General features: G+C 55.5%; 1 protein-coding gene across 2 annotated transcripts in view; it reads right to left on the bottom strand.

Annotated features, from left to right (window-relative positions):
- The window catches only part of SORL1 (sortilin related receptor 1), a 38,957-nt gene that overhangs the window by 16,964 nt on the left and 494 nt on the right, over nt 1–21,499 (bottom strand). For both annotated transcript variants that reach the window (XR_002432626.1, XM_021375903.1), the window contains exons 2-25: nt 15,392–15,508; nt 15,191–15,316; nt 14,271–14,432; nt 13,574–13,641; nt 12,771–12,951; nt 11,600–11,701; nt 11,287–11,456; nt 10,436–10,628; nt 10,166–10,283; nt 9,475–9,548; nt 8,253–8,341; nt 7,992–8,170; nt 7,303–7,489; nt 6,291–6,419; nt 5,987–6,072; nt 4,784–4,956; nt 4,195–4,326; nt 3,660–3,751; nt 2,749–2,995; nt 2,328–2,466; nt 1,878–2,051; nt 1,607–1,720; nt 1,072–1,194; nt 506–625 (exon numbers count right to left, since the gene is read on the bottom strand). Coding sequence is in view for 1 of the 2 variants with exons in the window: in XM_021375903.1 (XP_021231578.1) it covers nt 506–625; nt 1,072–1,194; nt 1,607–1,720; nt 1,878–2,051; nt 2,328–2,466; nt 2,749–2,995; nt 3,660–3,751; nt 4,195–4,326; nt 4,784–4,956; nt 5,987–6,072; nt 6,291–6,419; nt 7,303–7,489; nt 7,992–8,170; nt 8,253–8,341; nt 9,475–9,548; nt 10,166–10,283; nt 10,436–10,628; nt 11,287–11,456; nt 11,600–11,701; nt 12,771–12,951; nt 13,574–13,641; nt 14,271–14,432; nt 15,191–15,316; nt 15,392–15,508 (3,295 nt within the window). In the remaining variant the exon portion in view is untranslated. The remainder of the gene's footprint in view (nt 1–505; nt 626–1,071; nt 1,195–1,606; nt 1,721–1,877; nt 2,052–2,327; nt 2,467–2,748; nt 2,996–3,659; nt 3,752–4,194; nt 4,327–4,783; nt 4,957–5,986; nt 6,073–6,290; nt 6,420–7,302; nt 7,490–7,991; nt 8,171–8,252; nt 8,342–9,474; nt 9,549–10,165; nt 10,284–10,435; nt 10,629–11,286; nt 11,457–11,599; nt 11,702–12,770; nt 12,952–13,573; nt 13,642–14,270; nt 14,433–15,190; nt 15,317–15,391; nt 15,509–21,499) is intronic.

Genomic DNA, 21,499 nt, shown 5'->3' on the forward strand with positions numbered 1-21,499 from the left:
AAATGCCAGTTTTCTACAACGCGTTTCACGGCAAGAAAATGGTCAGAGTTCAGGCTCCGAAATGAGATCAGCACACACTGCCCTGTCTGTTGCCTGCCTGCAACAAAGGAGCCCATTCTGAACACAAGGATTCTTTGGCTGCCTGGCAGCCACAGTCCCGCTTCCCTATTCAGCACAGCCTCAAAGGCACAGCCGGCATCGTGCCATGATGCACCTCAGGCTGCTGAGGATGTGCTGGGAGCAGCCAGTGCTGCAAAACTCGGTGCAAAACTGCTCGTGCAAAGCCATCCAAATACAATCCCTCCAATGCAACCTCTCCAATGCAACACCTCCAGTGCAATTCCTCCAGTGCAGCCCCTCCAATGCAACTCTTTCAAAGCAACACTTCCAGTGCAACCTCTTCAAAGCAACACCTCCAAAGCAACACCTCGAACACAACACCTCAAATGCTACTGGGAGGCCGTGAGGGATGGCAACACGTTATTGATCACAGTGAAGTGCTTACTGGTGCAGTTGGCTTCATCAGACCAGTCCCTGCAATCATTGTCATCATCACACCTCCAGGAGAGCCGAATGCACATCCCTGAGCTGCAGCTGAACTCGTCTTTTCTGCACTGGTGAGCCTCTGCAAAGAAGCACAGACAGCTGTCAGATGGGTTTGGGCCTTGGGGAAAGGAGGAGGAAAACTTCACACGGGCTACTGACCAGGGAGAGGAGGCTGATAGTTCAGAAGCAACACTGAGCAGCCCACGCTGCCATGCGCCTCTCGGGTGGCTGCCCAAGGACAGCCTTTAATCTCAACCAAATATTTGGCTTTGGGTCAGGGAAGGACCCAAGGAACAGGGCAGGATGTTAATGGCCCAGAACCTCCCTGCCAGACTGCAGTGATGGGGGAAATCACTGCACATCTCTCATCTCCTGCCCAGAACCAGCTCAGTGATGGGAGGAGGCAGCTGTTGGCTGGGGATAACAAAGGGGATCTTGGAGCAGCACTGCACTGCCCGACAGCAGCAGGCTTTGGTCCCTCGCACGGGGACAGGGAAGGAGGAGGCAAGCTGCACGTCAGCTCACCACAGTGACTCTCATCGCTGTTATCGCCGCAGTCGTCCTCCAGGTCACACTTGTAGGACAGAGGGATGCAGGTCCCCGATTCCCGGCAGCGGAACTGGGTTTCGGCATCACACACGGTGGTGGCTGATGGGGAGAGGAGGAGGTCAGGGTGGTGCTGAGAGGATGGATGATCCTCCATGGTCCATCCCCCATGAGCGAAGTGGAGCAGGGAGTATCCTGCAGACTTGCTCAGTGCAGGGTTATTACTGTAGGTGCTTGTCAGAGCTGGGGAGCAGGACCAAGTGCATCCCACCCCACAGCTGCTTGCAGACTGGGAGTGATGTGTCCCAGGCAGAGGATAAAGGAGGAAACACTGCAGGGCACAGCTCAACCAGCCAACTTGAGATGGGTGCCCAAGGGCAGGAACTGCACTCTGAACACCTCTCACTCCCCATGACTACAAAGGGAGAGTGGGACATCAGCTCAGACGCAGTGCCAGTGCCAGTGCAGCAGATATCTAAATTGGGATGGGTGAATGCCACCAGGGGACACTTACGGCAGTTCTTCTCATCGCTCATGTCCCCGCAGTCATTGTTGTTGTCACACTGCCAAATGCTGTTGATGCAGTTCCCGTTGAAGCATCTGTACTGGTTGGGCAGACACGTGTTTTCTGGTGCAGAGGGGAAAACAAAAACAAGCTGGCGTGAGGCATGACGCTGCGTTCTTGGATATCAGATGTGCTTCTTGTCCCAAGGGCATCTGGGAAGGTCGTCAATGGAGGAAGCTGCCACCTTTATCAAAACAGCCGGAACCAAGCCTGGTGTTACCTTCCTTCACGCAGGTGTTGTTCTTCATGCTGTAGCCATGAGGACAGTCACACTTCACCTCCCCCGAGGGCAGCACGGTGCTGGGAACACCCTCGGGGCACTTGCAGCTCCTGCCATTGTTGGACTTGGGCAAGCAGAGCAGGCTGCAGGGGTGGGCAATGCAGGCATTCTGTCCTGGCACCAGGGAGGAAGGGGACACCATCAACGGGGGCTGCAGGCATGCAGGAAGCCCCGTCCCACCCCCATCCCGGTCTAGAGGTTGCAGCCCCATGCTCCTGCAGGCCGGGGAAGTGCTCTGATGATCACAGTCCCCTGGGCTTGGTGATGTAGCTCAGAGAGCCCGTACAGCACTTGGAATGGAAATCCATGGTCTGCAACCTGAGCTATGGGGTGAGTGCCTGGATCAATATCCCCAGCAAAGATAACCTGCAGGCTTGTGCTCTCAATTACCTGTCGTCTTTCCTCTGTAGAAAATTTTCATGTCCATGATCCCGTTTAATCGGCCAACCAACGTCTCCATCCTCGAGCCACTGTTTTTGGATGCCCGGAAGATGCTCAGCTGCGACCAGTCGTTCCAGTAGATCTCGTTCTGAAAGTCACATGCTGCTAAGCACTACGGCACCTGGGTACTCCACAGCCACAGGGCAGCAGAGTGCAAATCCCTCCCAGCCCATGGGGAGGAAGACATGGACTGGGATCTGAGCAGGAGTGGAAGCAGGAGTTGCTTGGTGCAGGGGTTTTGTGGAACATGTCCAGAGCAGAAATAGAGTGAGCAACATGCTAGCTCCTTCCCACCAAACCCTGTGTGCTAAGTGCTCCCACCATGCAATGGAAATGTGGACAAAGCGGACATGGTTAGCTGCAGCAGTACCTTAAATACAGCGATGGCGTAGGGGTGCGGGAGGCTGTCCAGGATGACAGATCTCTGCAGCCCGTTGAAATCCACCCTCTCGATCCTGTCCATGTAAGCCTCGGTCCAGTAGATCCAGTGGTCGTCCACAGAGATGCCATTGGGCCACCTCACGCCCTCCGAGACAATGCAGGCGGCCAAGGAGCCATCCATGTCACTTCTGTAAATGCCGGGCCTGGAGTCTCCCCAGTCTGTCCAGAACATCAGCCTGCAACAGGCAGAGAGCTTACCCGCAACAGGAACAGCACGGCTTGTCACAAGGGAGCGGGTTATCAGGCAGAGATGTGAGCACTTTGCATTCCCTGTCTCTTGCAAGACATGCCTTTGGGGAAAGGAGCTCTTTGCAATTCAAATGAGAGCAGCGTTGGATCTGCGAGCAGAAGGCAGGCTTACCGAGCTGCAGTGTGTGGGGCACAAGTGCAGCTGGAGGTTACCTAGCCACGAACTGCAGAAGTAGTCGTTGAGGAGGTGGTGTTGTCATGCTCTGCTGGCCATGTGCACATGGCCAGAGGCAGCTCAGGTCTATCAGTGTAACATTGGGGTCACGGCACTGGGATCCCCATTGCTCCCCCCTGGCACCAGCACAGGCTGCCCAGAGAATCTGTGGGTGCCCCATGCCTGGAGGTGCACAAGGCCATGAAAGGGGCCCTGGGCAGCCCGAGCTGGTGGGAGGCAAGCAGCCAATGGCAGGGAGGTTGGAACTGGATGATCTTTAAGGTCCCTTCCAACCCAAGCCATTCCATGACTCTGTGACAAGCCTTCCATGCAGCATCTCCCCTGGGTTCCTGTTGTGTGGCTGTAGCATTGAAGGGGAGGGCTTGATCTGTGTGGAGTACAAGGGACCTGACCACAGGTGGGGGCTCCCTGCTTACCCTTCTCGGGGCACCAGCGCGAGGGCCCTGGGTCGCTCGAGGATGGAGGAGTTGAGGACAGTGAGACGCAGGTCTCCATCCGGATTGGCAACCTGGAGTCGTAACAAAAGAGGAGGGCTGGGCTGGTTGCAGGCTGTAAGAAGGAAAACTGCATATTATCCCAGTCAAACACCTGTACTGCGGGGCAGCGGATAACAGTTGTGTCAGAGGAGGTTTAGGTTGGTTATTAGGAAGAACTTCTTCATGGAAAGGGTGGCTGGACAATGGAACAGGCTGCCAGGGCAGTGCTGGAGGTATTTAAGAGATGTCCTGATGTGGCACTAAGGGACATGGGCTAGTGGTGGGGCTCAGCAGGTCAGGCTGATGGCTAGACTTAGTGGTCCTGAAGATTTTTTCCAAAAGAAATGATTCTGTGATGCCCCGTGTGCATGTGAACCCAATGCAGTGGCTGTGGGGTGCAGGCTGGCAGCCAGCAGTGGGACCCCAAAGGCACATGGGGGCAGTCCCCTCCGCAGCACAGGTGGTGCAACCGTACCTCAATTTTGGGAATCCCAGCATTGACCCAGTACAGCAATTGGCTGAGTGGTTCGAAGGCCAAAGCTTCCACTGTTTCCAACCCTGTGCTTATGATTATTTCTTGCCCAGAGCTGCCATTGAGACAAAGACGCTAGAGGAAAAATAAGGAGAAAAAAGGAGTAAGAAAGCAGAACCTTCCCAGCCTCGAGGTTAGCACAGCCAGGTGTGCAGTTCTGATTTCTACTTCCTTAGGAAAGAATACGGGAAATGGAACAATTCTGAAGATATCCACATCAGTGTATGTCACGGAAAGCAAAAGCATCTTGATTGCTCAGGTTTCAATCAAAGATCCCAAAATTTCTGGGTCAAATTGTCCAGAAAAGAAAGAATCATACATTTTGTGGGAAGTCATTCAGCGGTGGAGCCTGATGCCCTGAGCTCAGCACTATTTGAGGTTAACGTGCTACATGGGCACCCCAATTCTTAACGTTCCCCTCCAACCCAAGCCATTCTACGACGGATTCCATGCCAGCAGAGAGATGAGAAACGCCTAAAACAAGGTGCTGACTCTCAGGCTGCCGCTCCTGCCCTGCTGGCTCCCTGCTCACCTGGATGATGTCCAGGGTGACGTCGGCCCAGTAGAGGCAGTTGTGCTCATAGTCAAAGTCGAGCGCGACCGCCCCGCGCAGCCCGGCCAGCGGCAGCTCCTGGCTGAGCCCCGAGGCGAGGTCGTAGCGGTGGATGGAGTAGCGGGTGGCGTACAGGATGAACTCATTCTCCTCTGCGGGGACAGGGGCTCGTTACCAGCGTTGTTTTTTAGGTGATGCTGTGGTTTCTGGGGGGCTCGCGGGGTGAGGAGGAAATCGGGGTTTTTTTTCTTCACCCTGACCACGTGTTACAGCGGAGCAGTGGAAGGGAGGCAAAGGCCCTTTGTCTCAATGGGATTAGGTTAATTAGAATACGCTAATAGCCTTACGCGCTCCCCTTATTCCCTCGCACCAACACTGCAGCTATTGTTTACCCCAGAGGGCCGAAGGAGGAGGTAGGGATGGCAGAAAGCACCGTGACCGGTCCCTCACCATGTCAGCATGCTGCCAACCAGAAACAAAAATCTCCCATTCCTCTGAGTTCTCATAAGAAATGTAAGTGTGCTGCAAACCTGGGAGCCCGAGGGGACACCTTCCAATGGGAAATATCCCAGAGGGGTTGTGGCCCCAGTTTGTGCAGAACCAAGACGGCCCAGGACCAAGCTCCCAGGCGTTGCATGCTGCAGGTAAAGTCCAGTAATGCTATTAACGAGTGGGGCTGATGTCAGAGAGCAGCTTTGGCTATGCACCCCTAATGGGATTAGGTGGAGCTAAGAAACAGACACCGCACACAAAAGTGTTACCATGGTGTGAGCCAACACGGATCTGAGGAAGCAAGGTTTTGTTTTTCGGGCCCTTTGCAGCTCTCCAAATAGCTGAGAGGGCACGGCAGGGTGAGGAGCATGTCAGTGCTGAGCTGGAAGGGAACCTATACCAGCCCGCACCAGACCCGCTCCAGGCTCGAGCTGCAGCGTGACGGCAGATTAAATTACAGCAGCACAGAGCAGAATGCAAATAGCTGGCAGCGTGCGGGCACAGGAGCAAGTCAGTGCCCTGGATGTTTGTGAGTATGAAGGCACGGAGGTGATGTCTTGCTGGGTATGGGTATGAGGATGGAAGGGCAGCCTCTGGTGCAGCCTCAGTAGACATCACTAATTCGTGCCTAATTGGTGCTAATTCCAGTTAACGAAGCAGCATGGGCTGAAGCCATGCTCACACACTCACCAGCCAGTGGGCACGGCACCAGCTCCCCCTCCAGCCGCGACTCAATGTCACCACCCATACAGGTGTCCCCAGAGATCTTCCGGTAGCTGCAACACACGCAGTTCATTGCTGTTGCAGGAGCATTGGTAACCACCATGTGCATCAAGAAGCAGCCAGTGCTTCTCAGCTACAAACTAGATGTCATGCTGTATGTCTGAGCATGCAATCCACTTACTGCCGCCCGCAAGGTGTGTGCGCATGGGTTTGGTTATATCACCATAAATCCCAGCCCTTAGGTGATGGGGTTCCCAAGCACAGTGCCTACCCTCGAGTCCTCCTGTAGGTCGAGCCCACGGGGCACGGTACCGGTGGGTCATAGGGCTTCCCTGCAAACTCGGGGTCTGGGATGCAAACTTCCAGCGATAGGTCCTCGCTCAGCTTAAAGCCAAAATCACTGCAAGGAGAGAAGTGACATCAGCAGGGAAGGGAGAGAAGGACAACAGGGCTGCTGCGCTGCGCTATTTTTGCAAAGCGTGAAGATCCCAGAAGTCCCTTGATGCAATATCTAGCTGTACACTAATATTGAGCTGTGCATCTCAGCTTCTTTCCTTAGGACTTTTCCCCATCACCAACGAGCCTGCCCGTGCAGAACCACCAGGGCTGGGCTCCCTGCCAGCTGGCCCACGTCTGCGCCTCGGCATTCCCGTCTGTAAGATGGGAGCTGCAGTGAGCTGCTGCTTGGGAAACGCCGCAGAGGAGGTTATGCCACTCTGGTTTTGCTGTGGTTCCAAGGTTCCCAGCTGGCTTGTGATGAGCCAGATTCCAACCTGGATCTTAGCAATGGACAGACAGAATTGTAGGTGAAAGCTCAGCCAGCAAAAAGCCATTCGCTTACTAACCCCAAGCCTTTGCCTCCGAGTGCCAGAACCCATTCCCTAACCCTGACAGCTGTGTGGTTTCAGCTGCAGATGAAATGACTCGGCAGGGCTGGCTGCATTCCTGCGGCTGTGGGGTCACGGGGCTGCGTCGCAGAGCATCTCTGCGTGTGACAGTAAATTGTCTGCCATCATTTGAAAGAAGGTGATGGATTAACAATACCTTCTTCTTGTATAGAACCTTTCAGAGGTTCCCCAAAGGCTCGGGGGACATTAATTAAGTCTCACACCCCATTATTAATGAAAGGATGTTTTCAGTCTATTTAGTTTCCTCCTTGCTATAAAATCAAGCAGCGATACAAAGAGCAAAGTAAATTGGATGTGTGTCCACTCGGAGCAATTGGTCACAGGTATTTATCTCAGACATACAACCCAGACCAAAAGAAATTAATTGGTATTTACCATTCAAAGTCTTCCCTGGTACAAGAGCAGTTGGAGACCATGACAGGCCTGTCAAAATCTTCCCCATTGAAACACGTCGCGTGAGGAGTCCTCCTTTTGAAAACAGTTTTATGCCCCAGTAAGCACTCATTGCCTCGCTCGTCTGAGGGCGACCACAGCTTGTAGTCGTTCTCTGTGCACGGGACCCCTGGAGAAGGGACAAGGTTGGGTCAAAGGTGGGCACCCGGGACCACACTGTGGGGCACCTGGACCTGGGATGTGGGAGCAGCTCTGCAGCAGAGACGATTGGTGCCCTACAAGGATGCCCTTCGCTGGCATGAGATGAACGTTTTGCCCTGGATAGCAAGGTTTTAGCCCAAAACAGACGGCAGCGATGCTCAGCCCAGCAGCTCTGCTGCAGTGACGGGGAATTGCAGTGCTTCGTTTAACCGGAGCCGTTCTAGTTGCCAAACAGATCCACTTCTAACAAAACGTCAGGGGAATCCGCTACAAATTTCAGTCGAGCAAATTCCTCTGCCGAGCTTAACTGCTCTTTGATTAAAACGCTGCCTCGCAATCAAAGCCGGATCCGGTTATAAAACATTCATGGGCAAAGCCTTCAGAAGGCTTTTTTTCCTCCCCGTTCCTGTCGAACAAATCCCTCAGAGACGAGGGACGGGGTTCGGTGACAGCGTTAACAGGATGCTCACCCAGCACATCAGAGGTGTTGACCTGCAGGATGAGCCAGCTGTGGCCGTTCTCCTTGTAGGAACCAAAGATGGTGAAGATGGTGCTTTTCTCCCCAGGCTCCGTCAGCAGCCCGTACACAAACACCGGCTTCTCCGAGAAGGTGAAGGATTTCCACGTCTCTCCCTCGTTGGTGCTGTACCTGCAGGAAAAGGATGGGGGTGGCTGCAATGGGGAAACCCCACCTGGCACAGGGCATCCCAGCTCCGTGCTGCAGTCCTTACTTGAGCTGGTCGGTCTCCGTGCCCTGCGCAATGGCCACCAGGATGCCCCCATGGTCGCCCCAGGTGTAGTAGTGGGGTCCTGACAGCGCCTGGAAGAGAAACGGTGGTGAAAGGAAGAAGGTCAGGCCCAGGGATACAGAGTGCCAGGGCGTTCTGCAGACCCTAGGTGTTTTAGGATGCCACCATGCAGTGCTGAGATCACCTGCAGCACAGCACGTCACCCCCAGAAAGAAACCATTTGTGTTTCCCTCCAGCACAAAGCCTCATTCGCTTTCCTATCTGAGTTCAAAACAGAAAGCACAGATCTGCCTGGGGATGCTCGGTGGGGGTCACAGAACACTTTGGTGCCTTTTTTCTGCTTTTTGAGATCAAAACAGCGCTCTGCAGAGCGATAAACCTTCCAGCAGCTTCCAAAACCAGGAAGAAAATGTTGTGCTGCTGCTCCTCCCAGCTGAGAAGCGGCAGCGTGAGGCCGTTCTGCACCTCTGCACAGAGCACAAAGGGGCAGCTCTGTGCGGTGCGCCCGGGCTCTGCTTGTTCCCGACGGGGTTTAATTGCTCTGCAAAGCAAAAGTGCCTGTGAGCCAGTGGAGGATTGCACAGATGCAGCTCTCGGGTGCTCTCGCTGTCCACGAGCACTGCTGTCCCACTGAAACCCACAGGCTGTGGCAGCAGCCAGACCCGCGGCATGCCCGGCACTAACCCTGCCCACGCGGCACTTAAGGGGAGGAAAAGGAGGCTGCCTAATGCATGTGATTAAACCGCTTGCAGATGTTGAAATACCATATTACGTTCACAGCAGAATGCACAGGCAGACCAAAAATACCGCCGCAGACCAGAACACCCACTCAGTAAACAGCACCAGAGCTCCGTACACTGAGGGCAGCATCCCACGGTCTGGGAAGAGGCTGGAGCCTCTCCAAGCACTGTGCAGAGCTCTGGCTGTCAGTCCTATCCACAAGGGACGAGCTGACCTGCACCAAGGACACGTCCTATGAGCTGAACAAACAGAGCTTAAGCTGCATCTGAACCCGCTGCCTTCAGCACGAGGCAACCGCGCCTGTCCTGACATCCAAAGATGGTTTTGTTAAAAGGGGAGTTCAGCATCTTCCGGCTGCAGCTCTTCGATGTGTGCACAGAGGTCACCTTCACTGCCTATGGGCTGCACCTCCCCAATCCGAGCTGCTGCCAACGCGCTGAGCTGCCAACCAGAGAGCCCTTACCTCTCTCCACCTCGCCCCGGCACTGCTCGAGATGTAGACATTGGTTTTCTTCGCCATGCTCTTGCCGATGGAGCCTAGGAGAATGAGAACAATCATCCCTCTCCAGGTAGACACAGTGGCTGCTCAAATGAAGGCAGCTGCCTCAAAGCTATTCTTGTCTGTGAGCAAAATGCCGTGATCGAGGAGCAGTATTTTCCCACTGTAAGCCAACGCTTTTAAAATCAAATATTTTAAGGACCATCACAAGTTTTAAAAGCAGCTGGGGAAAAACATATGGCTATAAACATGATCAAACAAAATGAGCTGGTGGCTCTGCAAATGTTCCATCATTTGTTTTCTACAATGAAGAAGCGAAACAAACAGCAATTCCTGCACGTCCAAGGAACCCTCCAGTTGGGCAGCAGCAGGAAAGAGGAGTGGATTGAAGCGGGCAAGCCACCACACTGCACTGACATGTACATACCCTCATTACAGGGACCACAGTGGAGAGCAGGGCAGCAAAATGCACCATTTAATTGCATTTCGTACAATCATAGAATACTCTGAGTTGGAAGGGACCTGTAAGGATCATTGAGTCCAACTCATGTAGGTAAACTCAGTTTTTTTATTGCATCCACATGCACCCAATTCTTTGTGCCTTGAAAATAACGTGCTCCCAAGCCCCTGGGGAGCAACAGAAGGAAAGTGGTACCGGTGGCGATGATCAGCCCCGGCGCCGACTCTTTGGAGAGGATGGGCATCCTCCGCAGCTGGAAATTCAGCAGCTGGCTCAGGCGCTGGGCCAGGTGGAGGGAACAGCCCTGGGAAAGCTGGGGAAGCAAAGCACACCGGCATCAATGCCTGAGTCCCACCTCATCCTGCACCCTCTGCTTTGGAAGAAGAGGAGATTTCCCCTGCAGCCTCCTGCAGGCAGCTCAGCCTCGTCCCCCTCTGCCTTTTGGGAGCCTGGCTCAGCGCTCACCTCACAGTGTGTCTTCTCCCCATAGCGCGTCTCTGCCGGGGGCTGCAGGGGCTCCCAGGTGCCGCCCTTGTCGAAGGTGATGACGGAGCGCATGTTCTCCTCGCTGAAGGAGCCGTTGAGCAGCGTGGCGATGTAGACACCTCTCACACCCTCGACACGGTGGAAGTCAGCAAAAGGCTCGTTGGCAAAATATCTGCAAGGAAATGCCAAGGGGAGCTCACTGGGCTCGAGTATCAGCAACCAGGAGACTTGCAAGCCCGGGGACCAAACACAGCCAGCAGCATTGGCCAACGTTCTTATGTGAGCCTCATGCCTATGACTGGGAAGATCACAGAGCAGATCCTCCTGGAAGCAAAGAGAGATAAGGAAGCGATCTGAGACAGCTAGCATGGCTTCACCAAGGGCAGACTGTGCCTGACCCATCTGGTGGGCCTCTACAATGGAGTCACAACAGAGATAGACAAAGGAAAGGCAACTGATGTTGTCTACATGGATTTCTGTAAGACGTTTTACACCATCCCACACCACATCCTTATCTCTAAATTGGACAGATATGGATTTGGAGGGTGGACTATTTGGTGGATAAAGAATTGGTGGGATGGCCACAGCCAGAGGGTTGTGGTCAGTGGTTCTACGTCCAGGTGGGAGCCTGTGATGAGCGGTGTCCCCCAGGGATCTGTCTTGGGACCGGTGCTCCAGGCCAGGCTGGATGGGGCCACGGGCAATCTGACCTAGTGCCTGATTTAGTGGTTGGCAACCTTGCTCACGGCAAGGGGACAGAACTCAATGATACTTGAGGTCCCTTCCAACCTAAGGCATATTATGATTCTACGTACTTTGGAGCACACTACCTGACCAGGGTGTCACTGCCCGCTCCTCCTGGGCTGTAGTAGAGCACATTCTCTAAAGACAGGGAGAACTTCAGGCCTTCTGCTTCCGAGATGTAGAGGTTGGTGCGGTTGTCGTCGTGGCTGACGCACACAAACACCTGGTCCTCCGATGCATCGGCGATGTAGTACTCCTGCAGGAAGCAAAGGAGTGGTGTGCAGGCTTTATATGCGTAGGCATAGGAGCAGGGTTTGCACAGAGGTCAGTGCAGCATTTCCTCATAGTTAGCTAACAGTAATTCTCCACCCTGCAGCAGGGAGGTCATCCAGCGCTTACCTTAATTGGATGCTTGGTAACGAACTGGGCCACCCGCATTGGCTTGCGGTTGAAGGAAACCCAGAGCTGAACTGATGATGGCTGCAAGCTGCCCAGCAAGCGCTGCGGGGAGTGGAGAGAAATGTCAGGAGTGGCTCCAGGCTGCAGAACCACCCTCATCCCTGAGCCTGAACCAACACTGTGGGGACAGGGACGGCACTCCCGAGAGCGGCGAGCACAAGCATGCCTCCTGCTGCCTGTCCTGGCAGCTCAGGTAGAGACACAGAGACCAGTTTGGAGCAGAACAGCCTGTCCTCGCCGTCCTATTTTTAATGAGTTGCACGAAGGAAAAGGCACCAGCACTGAGCCAAAAAAGCAAAAGCTGGGGGCAATGTGTTTTGTGCAGGTTGCCAACGGTAAGCACCCAACCCCAGATTTAGGCTCCAAAAATAAGCGGCCTGATTTTCCCCGGCTCCTCATCACCAAGCAACCGCAGCTCCCAGGGAGGGGAGCAGGAGTCAGGAGATCCCCGTGCCCCTCTGCTCCCCGAGGGCTGTGCAGGACGGGCTGCTATCTCTGCAGGGACACCGACTGCCCCCACGTGTCACCGAGCCCCAGCAGTGCACCCAGATAACATCTCCTGCTAACCACAGCGGGCACAGCACCAAGGCAATGAGCCCTGGAAGTTGCAAGGGAGATTTCTGAGAAGCTGAAAGTTCTCTTCAGATGGGGGGTGATGTTGCTGGGGATGCACAGTGAGAGCGTGTGTAAGAGCCACCTGCAAAGGGCCAAGTGCTCGTTGGAAAAGGCTCGGTGGCAGCAGCAAGGGGAAAGCAATGCTTGCACCTTCCAAACTGGAAATTGCTCCTTGGTTTCTAGCATGGTGCCTCCGATCATCTGTAAAGGACTCGCCCTCAGTGAGAGCACAGATAAACCATGCTGCAGCACGTAAGGCTGCCTGGTCCCAGCTCGCTCTTGAGCTAATCCCTACCGACAAGCGGCCTCCATTCACCCACGCCGTCCCCCCTCCTGCCTCCGCATCCATCCCATGCGTTTCCATCCCTGGTGCTCTGCAGCCTGACCTACTTCTGCCCACCCTGCTGACGTGCAGGGCAGCGGCAGCACGGCCAGCACTGCTCGGTCTGCAGTAGCGTGGGGTCAGCGTGGCGAGCTGAAGGCTGCGGGGACTCACCACAGCCTTGGTGGCAAACAGGTATTTGTCCCTGAGCTGGAAGTCTTCAACATCCTCCAGGATCACCTCTTTATTTTCTCGGGTTTGGAAGAAATCTGTGCTGCGAATGACGGTGGAGGTGCCGGAGGGCTCGTGCCGCTCGATGTACACTGTGTTCGGCTTATCGTAGGGCTCGACGCCCCTGGGCAACAAAGAATGAAAAAGTTTTTATCACCGTTACACTCACAGATAAATGCAGAAGGCACAGAGGAGCCAAAGCCCTTCAAAGAGATGTGTTTGGCATGCAGGGTCTGGGGAAACTGGGAACAGTCCTGGCTGCAGGGTGCAGAGCCCAGAAAGGGGAGGAGAAGGCTCTGCATGGCCCAGGAACTCCAAGAGGGGAAGGAGGACTGGTCACAGTGTGGGGAATGCAATTGTAATGATGTTTGCATGGGTGTGTTCACCTCCTGATGTTATCGGGGGCTCAGTGCCTCCTATTTGCGTTGCAGCTAAGGCCAGGAAGGATGGGGTTGGAGATGTCGCAAGCCCTGTTTGTCAGGGGATGTCCCTTCTTGGGTGACCCTGGGGGGATGAGCTGGAAATCTGCAAAGCACGTGGTGAAACGGCCGAGATGGTGGGGATAAGAACGGGAGGGCCCTGAATGTTGGTGGCTGCTGATTGCCAGAGCAGCTCTGGTGGCCAAGAAAGAAGAAAGCTGGTGGCCGACATGCTCAGCCCAGGGATGGGGCGGTGAGCACCGTGGTGCAGGGGACACAAAGCCAGGAGGGAGGGAGCTGGATGGAACACGAGGCTACAGCACGTACCAGGAAAAAGACTTCACGTGCTCCTGTATCATTATCCAGGTCTGGCCAAAATCGTCTGATTTCCAGAGCTGCAATGGGAAAGGTGAGAGATGGACCTGGATCCCACAGTGTTCTCAGAGTGTGCAACCCAAGGGAGGGCAACCTTCAAGACACCAAAGCTCAGGCAGCAAAAGGAAGACAGGCACACATCCACCTCAAAGCTGCACCACGCCCATGACTTCCCCACCTGCGTGAGAACCACCCAAGCAGGAAAACACTGCCCTCGAGTCTCTGCCCATCTGTACCATTTTATAGAGCTGCCTGGTTGCACAGGAACTCAGAAATAAAAATAACTTGCTCTACAGTGCTTGTGGTGTGTGATAGCAAGGGTAAATCTGAGGGCAGAGCCTCTTCCTCCTGGAGCACGTCACAGCCACAGGAGCGCTCTGCCGCTGCCCAGGCGTGGGTGGGAGGAGAGCAAAGTTCCTGAGCAGAGATGGTATCTCTCATTTCACCAGCAACAGCAGCAGCAATAAACATGCCAGCCCGCAGGCACATCAGCCCCTCTACGGATCCCAGGCTCCACAGGGGCAAACCGCATGCACACACTAAGCACTGCAGAGGCCATTCCTGCCATAGGTTCTTCTCCCCAGTGGAGAAGAAGGTGGGAGTGGTCGGGATAAAACCAGGGCCCTCGTGCCTTGGTAGCTGTGCTCACCTGCTTGTTGGGGTGGGATCTGTCGAAGCCCAAGACGAGGTTGGGGTTCCTGCTGTGCAGAAGGAGATCTGCTGCCCTGAAGGGGATCGAGAAGCCCTGGATGCTCTTGCAGAAGTCAGTGGTGATCCAGAGGTATGGGACAAAGGCATCCACAAAGATATACTGTGGAGAGAAGGACCGAGAAGGAAGGAGATCAGTGCAGGGCTCAAGCTCCCCGTGAGAATAACTAGTCCTGGGCAGCATCTGAGAGGGAGAACTCTGGAGGAGAGGATTTTGTTTCCTCACTTCTACCACACTCTGTTGCTCCCAGAGGTCCCTGAAGCCAACACCTGCAGTGTGCAGAGTGGGGTTTTGGCACGACCCAGTGATGTGGGTGAGGGTGTCCACGCCCCAGTGTCCCCAGCCCAGCTTTGGAGATGGGAATATCCATGGGGATGGAGAGCTGCAGGGCCAGGATGGCTCAACCCACTGCAGGAGAGCTTTGGCCAGAAGAAAGGTGGCCTTGGTATAGGTAAACCTAAGTGTGTGCCACAAGAGGACAAAAGGCAATGGCCTTAAGCTGTGCCAGGGGAGGTTCAGGTTGGGCATTAGGAGAAATTTCTTCTCCCAAAGAGTGGTCAGGCACTGGCGCAGGCTGCCCAGGGAGCTGGTGGGGTCACCATCCCTGGAGGTGTTCAAGAACCGTGGAGATGTAGCACTCGGGGACACGGTTAGTGGGCATGGTGGGGAAGGGTTGGGATTGGGCTTGGGGATCTTAGCTCTTTTCCAACCTGAATGATTCTATGATGGCGATGGGCGCACAGCCCCTAGCTCTGTTAGCACAAGCAGCTGTGGGTGCAGCCCCCCAGCACCCCGCTCCCCCAGTCCCTTGCACCCCGAGGGGCACCACAGGGCACCGTGCCCCCCTGGCCCCCACTCACCCGCTGGTTGTTGGCCGGGCTGTGGTAGAACTGAGCGATGGCCACCGCACTGCTGTTCCCATCCCCAAAGCTGAACCGCTCCGAAATCTTTTTAAAACTCTTTCCATAGTCATAAGAGATGTAGACCTGCAGCAAGAGACCCAGTTAGAGGAGCACGGCTGCAGGCTGCCAGGCAGGGGACAGGCAGCTCACGGCACTTACATCGCTGTTTTTGGGGCCCAGCAGGGACAGGCTGTCTCTGGCCAAGGCCACGATCACGTTGCTCTTCTCTCCTGCCCAGTGAACAACCATCTGGTTGTGGGAGTCATTGAGGCTGACCTGCAAAGGGAACGGGCATCGTGAGCCGGAGCACGGGGTCCCCTCCTTCTGGGGAATGCACTCAATGAGATAAGGTGTCCGGGACTGAAACAGTCCCAGGGGCAATAGGACCCCGTGGGGTCTGGGTTAGGGTTAGGGCTCCAGGGCATGGACCACCGCTCGGATTTGAGAGCTCACGGTGAGCTGCCAAGTGGTGAAGGCACTGAGAGAGCTTTCCTGGAGAGGAGGTGGTGAAGGAGCACCCGCTGTGAGCACGCTGGTGCAACCCATGAGGCCGAAGGGGTTAGCAATCCTTTTACTCTTCCTCAGAGAAAGAGGATTTGTGAGACGACGAGGACCAAAACTAAAACCGAGGAAGGAGAAGCGACACAAACCGGCCTGGCCAGGCAAAGAGCCAGCGCAAACAGAGTCACCTTCCTGCAGTGAGCTCCGTGCCGAGAAGGACACGCAGGTATCCAAAACAGACGCAAGCAAACCCATTGCTGCCTGTGCTCACGCTGTACCCAGCAGCAGTGGAGCAGGGCTGGTTTCTATGGGGAAGCTATCGCAGCATCGCTGTGGTGGGGCTGGAGGTGCTGCTCTGCAAAACAGCATCTGCAGGGAGCTGCAGAAACACAGGGCTAAGCCCTGCTTGGAGCTGGTACCCGGCACTCTCCCCATCCCCCCCTTCAGCGATGGGCAAAGAAATGCGTGGAAAAAATGATGGCTTTATTCCAAGAGAGGCAAGTGAAACAGAAGTCCCCAAATCCCTCTTATGTAATGGGTTTGTGCAAAGGGAAAAAAAAAGGAACAAATTAGGAAGCAAACAGGGGAGCAGCGAGCAGCCCCCAAGGGCCCGTGCCCGCAGCTGCCTGGGCTGTGTCCCCCTGGCTGGGGCTCAGAGCACAGATGTAGGGTCACAGGCGGCTGAACCCCAGAGATGGGGGCAGCGAGACCTTGGGGATGCAGGGAGGAAGGGAAGGGTGATGCTCCCCCATGCACAGCCTGCAGCATGAAACCCGTGGCAGCTCTGTGTCCCCACCCCAGCGTCTCCTTTTTCCCTTTTCCATCAGATCTGACTCTCTTCCACATGCATTAGCTGTTTAGTGCCGCTCATTTGGGTCTCTGGCTGCAGCAGCGATGGGTCAGCAGCAGCGAGCTGCCCCACAGAGTCCACTCCTGGGGACAGCCTGACCTCCTCCCTGCATGTTTTCTCCAGGACGGGTTTGCTGATACCTCCATGACAGTTTCAGTAGCACTTTGCAAGTTGTTCTGCAAGAAATCTGACACTAGGTTCGCTAGAGAAACAAAAAAAGAGGAGGCTCTGACCCGTGCCCTGCTTTAAACTCAGCCAAATGACCTCCAAAGCATTCTTCCCCGTGAGCAAAGAGACTGAACCACAGACGGAGCGCTGTCCTTGAGCAGGGGACCAGGGCCGTGTGGGCAGAGCCAAGGTCTGGGCAGCAGCCGAGCCCTGGTACTGAGCAAAGCCACCTGAGCTGGGGCAGCTCATTAGGGCCAAGCCTTCATCAGTTTCTCCTGATGGAGAAACCTTCGTCAGGAGCTGCCTGGAGCCGCGAGCAGGCAATGGCTGGTGCCCAATGGAAACAACACTTAGTAGAAAATCATCTTAATGGGGCTGTGTTTTGCTTTCTGCCAAGTGATTAAGGATATATGAAATATGCATGAAACTCTAATTTGTCCTCCTAATACGTAAGGTGCCAAATGAAGTCCAGGAGGGGAGAAATGAAGCCAAGATGTAGGGGAAGCTGCTTGTATCTCTAGTTAACGTAGTTAAGGTACTAACGTTGCTCACATTCATATTTTCTTTCTGTTAACAGCAACTCCCCACAACTGAAGCCCCGGTTCAGGGCAAGAAGGCGACCCTGGAGCTGACACTGCACAGGAGCAGGCATGAAGGGCATCGCTGTGAGCTCTGTGCAGGGCTGGGTGGGGGACATGGGCTGTGCTTGCAGTGCATGGCACTGCCTCAGAGTGCATCCAAGGGTTTGTCCTGCTGTGAATGAGCGCTGTAGGACTCGGACCCGACCTAGGGAAGGGCTATGAATAACGAAGCACTTAGGTGCCAACACCACAACTGGGGCTGCACAAGGGGAAGAGATGCGTGGGGATCATGGCTCTTTCTCCCCGTCCTTGTTATGCAACAGAAGATGGGATGCTTAACAACAAACCGAGATCGTTCCTGAATAATTAATAGGCTATTACAAGGATAAGTGAGCATGTGGGCAAGGCATGAGCCTCTGTGGCTTTGAGGTGCCAAGCCACCGTGCTCCCTGAGCCCCGGCTCCATTGGGGTGGTAGAAGAGCAATGCCAAAGGCTCTAAGCACGTGACTGCAGCAAAGGAAAGAGCAAAACATTCTGCCCCAGCTCGCGAGGGAATAAGGAAGGAGATACAGCTGTTGCACAAAGGGGGCAAAGTCAGAGATGACACACAGGAAGCACGAGGCTTTCCAGCAGAAGGGTTGGTGCTCACCATTCCCCTGGTCCTGGGGGCTGCAGCAGGCACAGGGGGGGCATGGCATCACGGGGGGGGGGAGGGGGGTTGCAATGCATTGCGTTGGTGGCATTGCAATGGTTGCGTTGGTGGCACGCATCGCTCCTCGTGCACTCCCACTGACGCTGCGTTCCTGCACCTTCTGCTCAGCACAGAGCATCTGTTCCATCCCTGCGTGGTATTTTAAGCCACCTCCTGTGCCTGCCGCAGCGCTGCCTGTGGCTCGGGCTGAAAATGCCAGGGCCTGAAATCACCCATATGAAACACGAGTGACTCATTTCAGCGAGCGCCAGGCCCCTGCTAATTGTGTTAATACCAAAATCATCTGCTCGCAGAGCTGTTTGCTCCCTGCTACCGCCAACAGAGCTCTCCTTTTGCCGTTGTGCCTAAAGGAAAGGAAAAGGACAGCAGGGGAAATCTGGGGTTGGGTCAGGAGCACTGTTTTTCCCTAGGCAGGGAGGAAGGACAGGGCTCAGGGCCTGGGGACCCATACTGGGATGTGCTGCCAGCACCCAGGGCGCTGGCAATGTAGGTCACAATTAATTCTGGTTCACATCTGATGGGCTGTGATTGATTTCTCCGGTCACGGGGCCAGACGGCATTTACCCCACGATGTGTGTTTCTCTGTTCTTGGGGAGCAGAAAGGTTCTGTGGCACAGTGCATGTTGTAGGGAGGGAACCAGATGGGCATCCTGTCTGGGATGTGCTCATGGCCTCAGAAAAGCCCATGTGCTCTGTGCTTGGGGCCATTCTGGCTGCGTGCTGGCAGCTTATGAGGGCACTCAAGGCAGCAACCAATGGACCCAAGCACCTTTCTGCCCATCAGCACCGTGCAAGCTGCTCTGGCAGGGGAGGAAGCTGTGCTCTCAGGGAGAGTGATGCTTTCTTGGTCATCTGTGAGAGCTTTAGTGCAACAGGGATGGGAATGTCTCCTGCACAAAGTCGTCTTGGTGCAGTGATTTTAACAGGAGATGAATTCTCTGCTGGGCTTTGCAAAGCTGTCATAAAGATGAAGGTCACTGAGTAACAGCACAGGGGAGGAGCTGGTGGTCATCCATGTGGGATGCAGGAGTGCTTGGATCTCTGAGCTCTAACAGCTCGGGAGGTCCTCAGGGGCGGGCTGATGGAAGGTCACGTGGTGCTCTTGCAGTGCAATGGTAAATGGCCAGAAAATGATGGGACCTGGTGGTCCTCTAAGGCAGGAGAAGCTGTCACCAGCGAGCAGGCACCTGAGAGCGAAAGAGGTTCTGAGATGGTTTGACTCTATGGTCCTGGGAAGGTCAGGGACAAGCTGACGTTGAGGCAGGCAGCGATGGCTGCAAATGCTGTCCCTAACCCACCCTACCCTTCCCTTGCAGGGCCTGCAGACGAGCACCTCCTGCCCAGCAGCTCCGTCATTGTCTGCTGCCACCACGCCAGCACCATGAGATAGCCAAGGTCACCTCGACTCGGCACGCAGGTAGGCAGCAGGAGCAGCAGCTTCATGTGCCCTTCCTCTTCTGCTCTGCAGGCTGAGCGGTTCGTGGCTGGTTTATCCCCAGGAGGGGATGGGATTGGAGGGATGGTTGGGGAGATATGACGGAAAAACCAGAGGGAGGGATGCAGATGAGCCCCCACCGCTGTAACGAAGCAGCAGGGCGAGCAGTGTGCAGTGCTTTGGATGCTCACAGGGACCAGGGGAATGCCGAGGGGCATAGGCAGCACTCGTCTTGCCCAGGAGACGTTTCCCATCAGTGGCATTGAGGAAACGACCCATCCTGTGTCCAGAGCCCGCTGCCGAATTTGCCAGGCTGCGTAGTGCCACGGAAAAGCCGCAGTGGCTTCGGAGTGTACCCCTGGCTCCAGTTCTGGCTCTCACGACGTGTCGCTCCGTCACAGTCCCCTGGCTACGTCGCAGCAGTGCTGGGGCAGCTCTGCACGAGCAGTGCCACGACGTTACGCTGGGGCAGGGCGAGCCAACACGCAGCATATGGCCGAGTGCACTGCCAAGCACGGGGAGCAGCACGTGCCCCAGAGAAGGGTCCCCTGCGGTGCCCTCGGTGGCTCGCTCCAAGCACCATCACCTTGCTGATGTCCCTCTGCTACCAATTCTAACCCTGCCAGCATCGGGAGAGCAGCAGAGACACGGGAGGGATGGGGAACACGCGATGCTTGTGATTGGAAGCGAGCGGTGTGGCATGTGGCTTTGTTTTCCTTCCTGCCTGTAAACCATAACGGGGGTTATGTCCTCGCTCCGTGTGTAACAGACACCGTGATGTAAAGCACTGCACGGCTCAGAAGGGTTGTGCAGGGCTGATGAAGTCCTGGTGAGGTCTGGTACCTGGCCTTTAACATGCTCGCATCCAAAAGCAGCAGAGGGGCCAATTTTTGCATTAAAGTCTGCAACTGTTGTGTGTAATGCTGCCAGCGGGAGCAACTCGTCGCTCCGAGCAAATCCCTTCCAAAAGCTTCAGGCAATGAGAAAAGACCCAGCAGAGGCCAACCGTGTACGTAACTGCCCCTGCCTGCTGTGTCCTGCTCTGGATGTCACTGCAGCCTTTCCAGAGTTCCACGTCCAGGCTATGGGGGCTGCTCTCCACCTTGACCTGCTGGGGTGGCCTGGGTGACAGCCGTGGGGGGCTGAAGGGAAAATGCCCCACGTACATCCTCAAAGCATGGAGGAAGGGGAAATCACTGAGGATGGAGAAGGTTAAGAGGGAAAGTTTTCCCTGCCAAAGGAGGGAAATGCAGACGTGGCTGCTGCCTTCAGACAGCCCTCGGGGTACACAGTGGGCCACGGGGAGCCTGAGCGAGCGGGGTCACACGAGGCAACGGCGTGCAGTCTGGCATATGGAGTAAAACACAAAAATAGGGGGCAGGCAATGGCAGCCTGCAGCCTCCCAGGGCAGGCACGCGGGCAGCATGCCCCGTTCTGATGTCCCCCTCACCCAAGGGAGGCAAAGGGAGCGGGGGGATGCTGGTCCCAGCAGCAAAACTTGCTAATTAATGGAGCCTGAGCAGGGATGCTCTCAGAAACGGCCAGCTGTGTGCTCTTCTGTGGGCAGCCAGCTCCTCGTGTCAATAAGCAAGGGCCAACCGGCCAGACACGCAGCCCAGGAGAAGCCGTCCTTAGGGAGCAGGCTCAGCACCTCACAACAGCACGGACTCGTGCTGAAGTCCCCCGCTCAGCCCAGTTTCAGGGTTGAAACGTCCCATCTGAGCACACCTCGCGGGACAGGGCTGATGCCAGCTGCAGCCCCCAGCCGCGGGGTCCCAGGGTCCCATCCCCTGGGGACAACCTGGCCGTGTCCCCGGGCTCAGACCCGTGAGAGCGGGTCGCGATGGCTCCGACACCAAGCGGGGGAGATGCGGGGATCCACGCAGCCGCGCTCAGCATCTCCCGGTCAGCTCCGTTTGGAACACGGCAAGTCGGGCAGTGCGGGCGCTCGTGGCTTCCGTGCGGGGCTGACAGGGTGGGGGGCGATGAAAGGGGGGGACCACGGAGCGCAGCATTCAC

Source organism: Numida meleagris, chromosome 23 (assembly GCF_002078875.1).
Source record: "Numida meleagris isolate 19003 breed g44 Domestic line chromosome 23, NumMel1.0, whole genome shotgun sequence".
NCBI classification, from domain to species: domain Eukaryota; kingdom Metazoa; phylum Chordata; class Aves; order Galliformes; family Numididae; genus Numida; species Numida meleagris.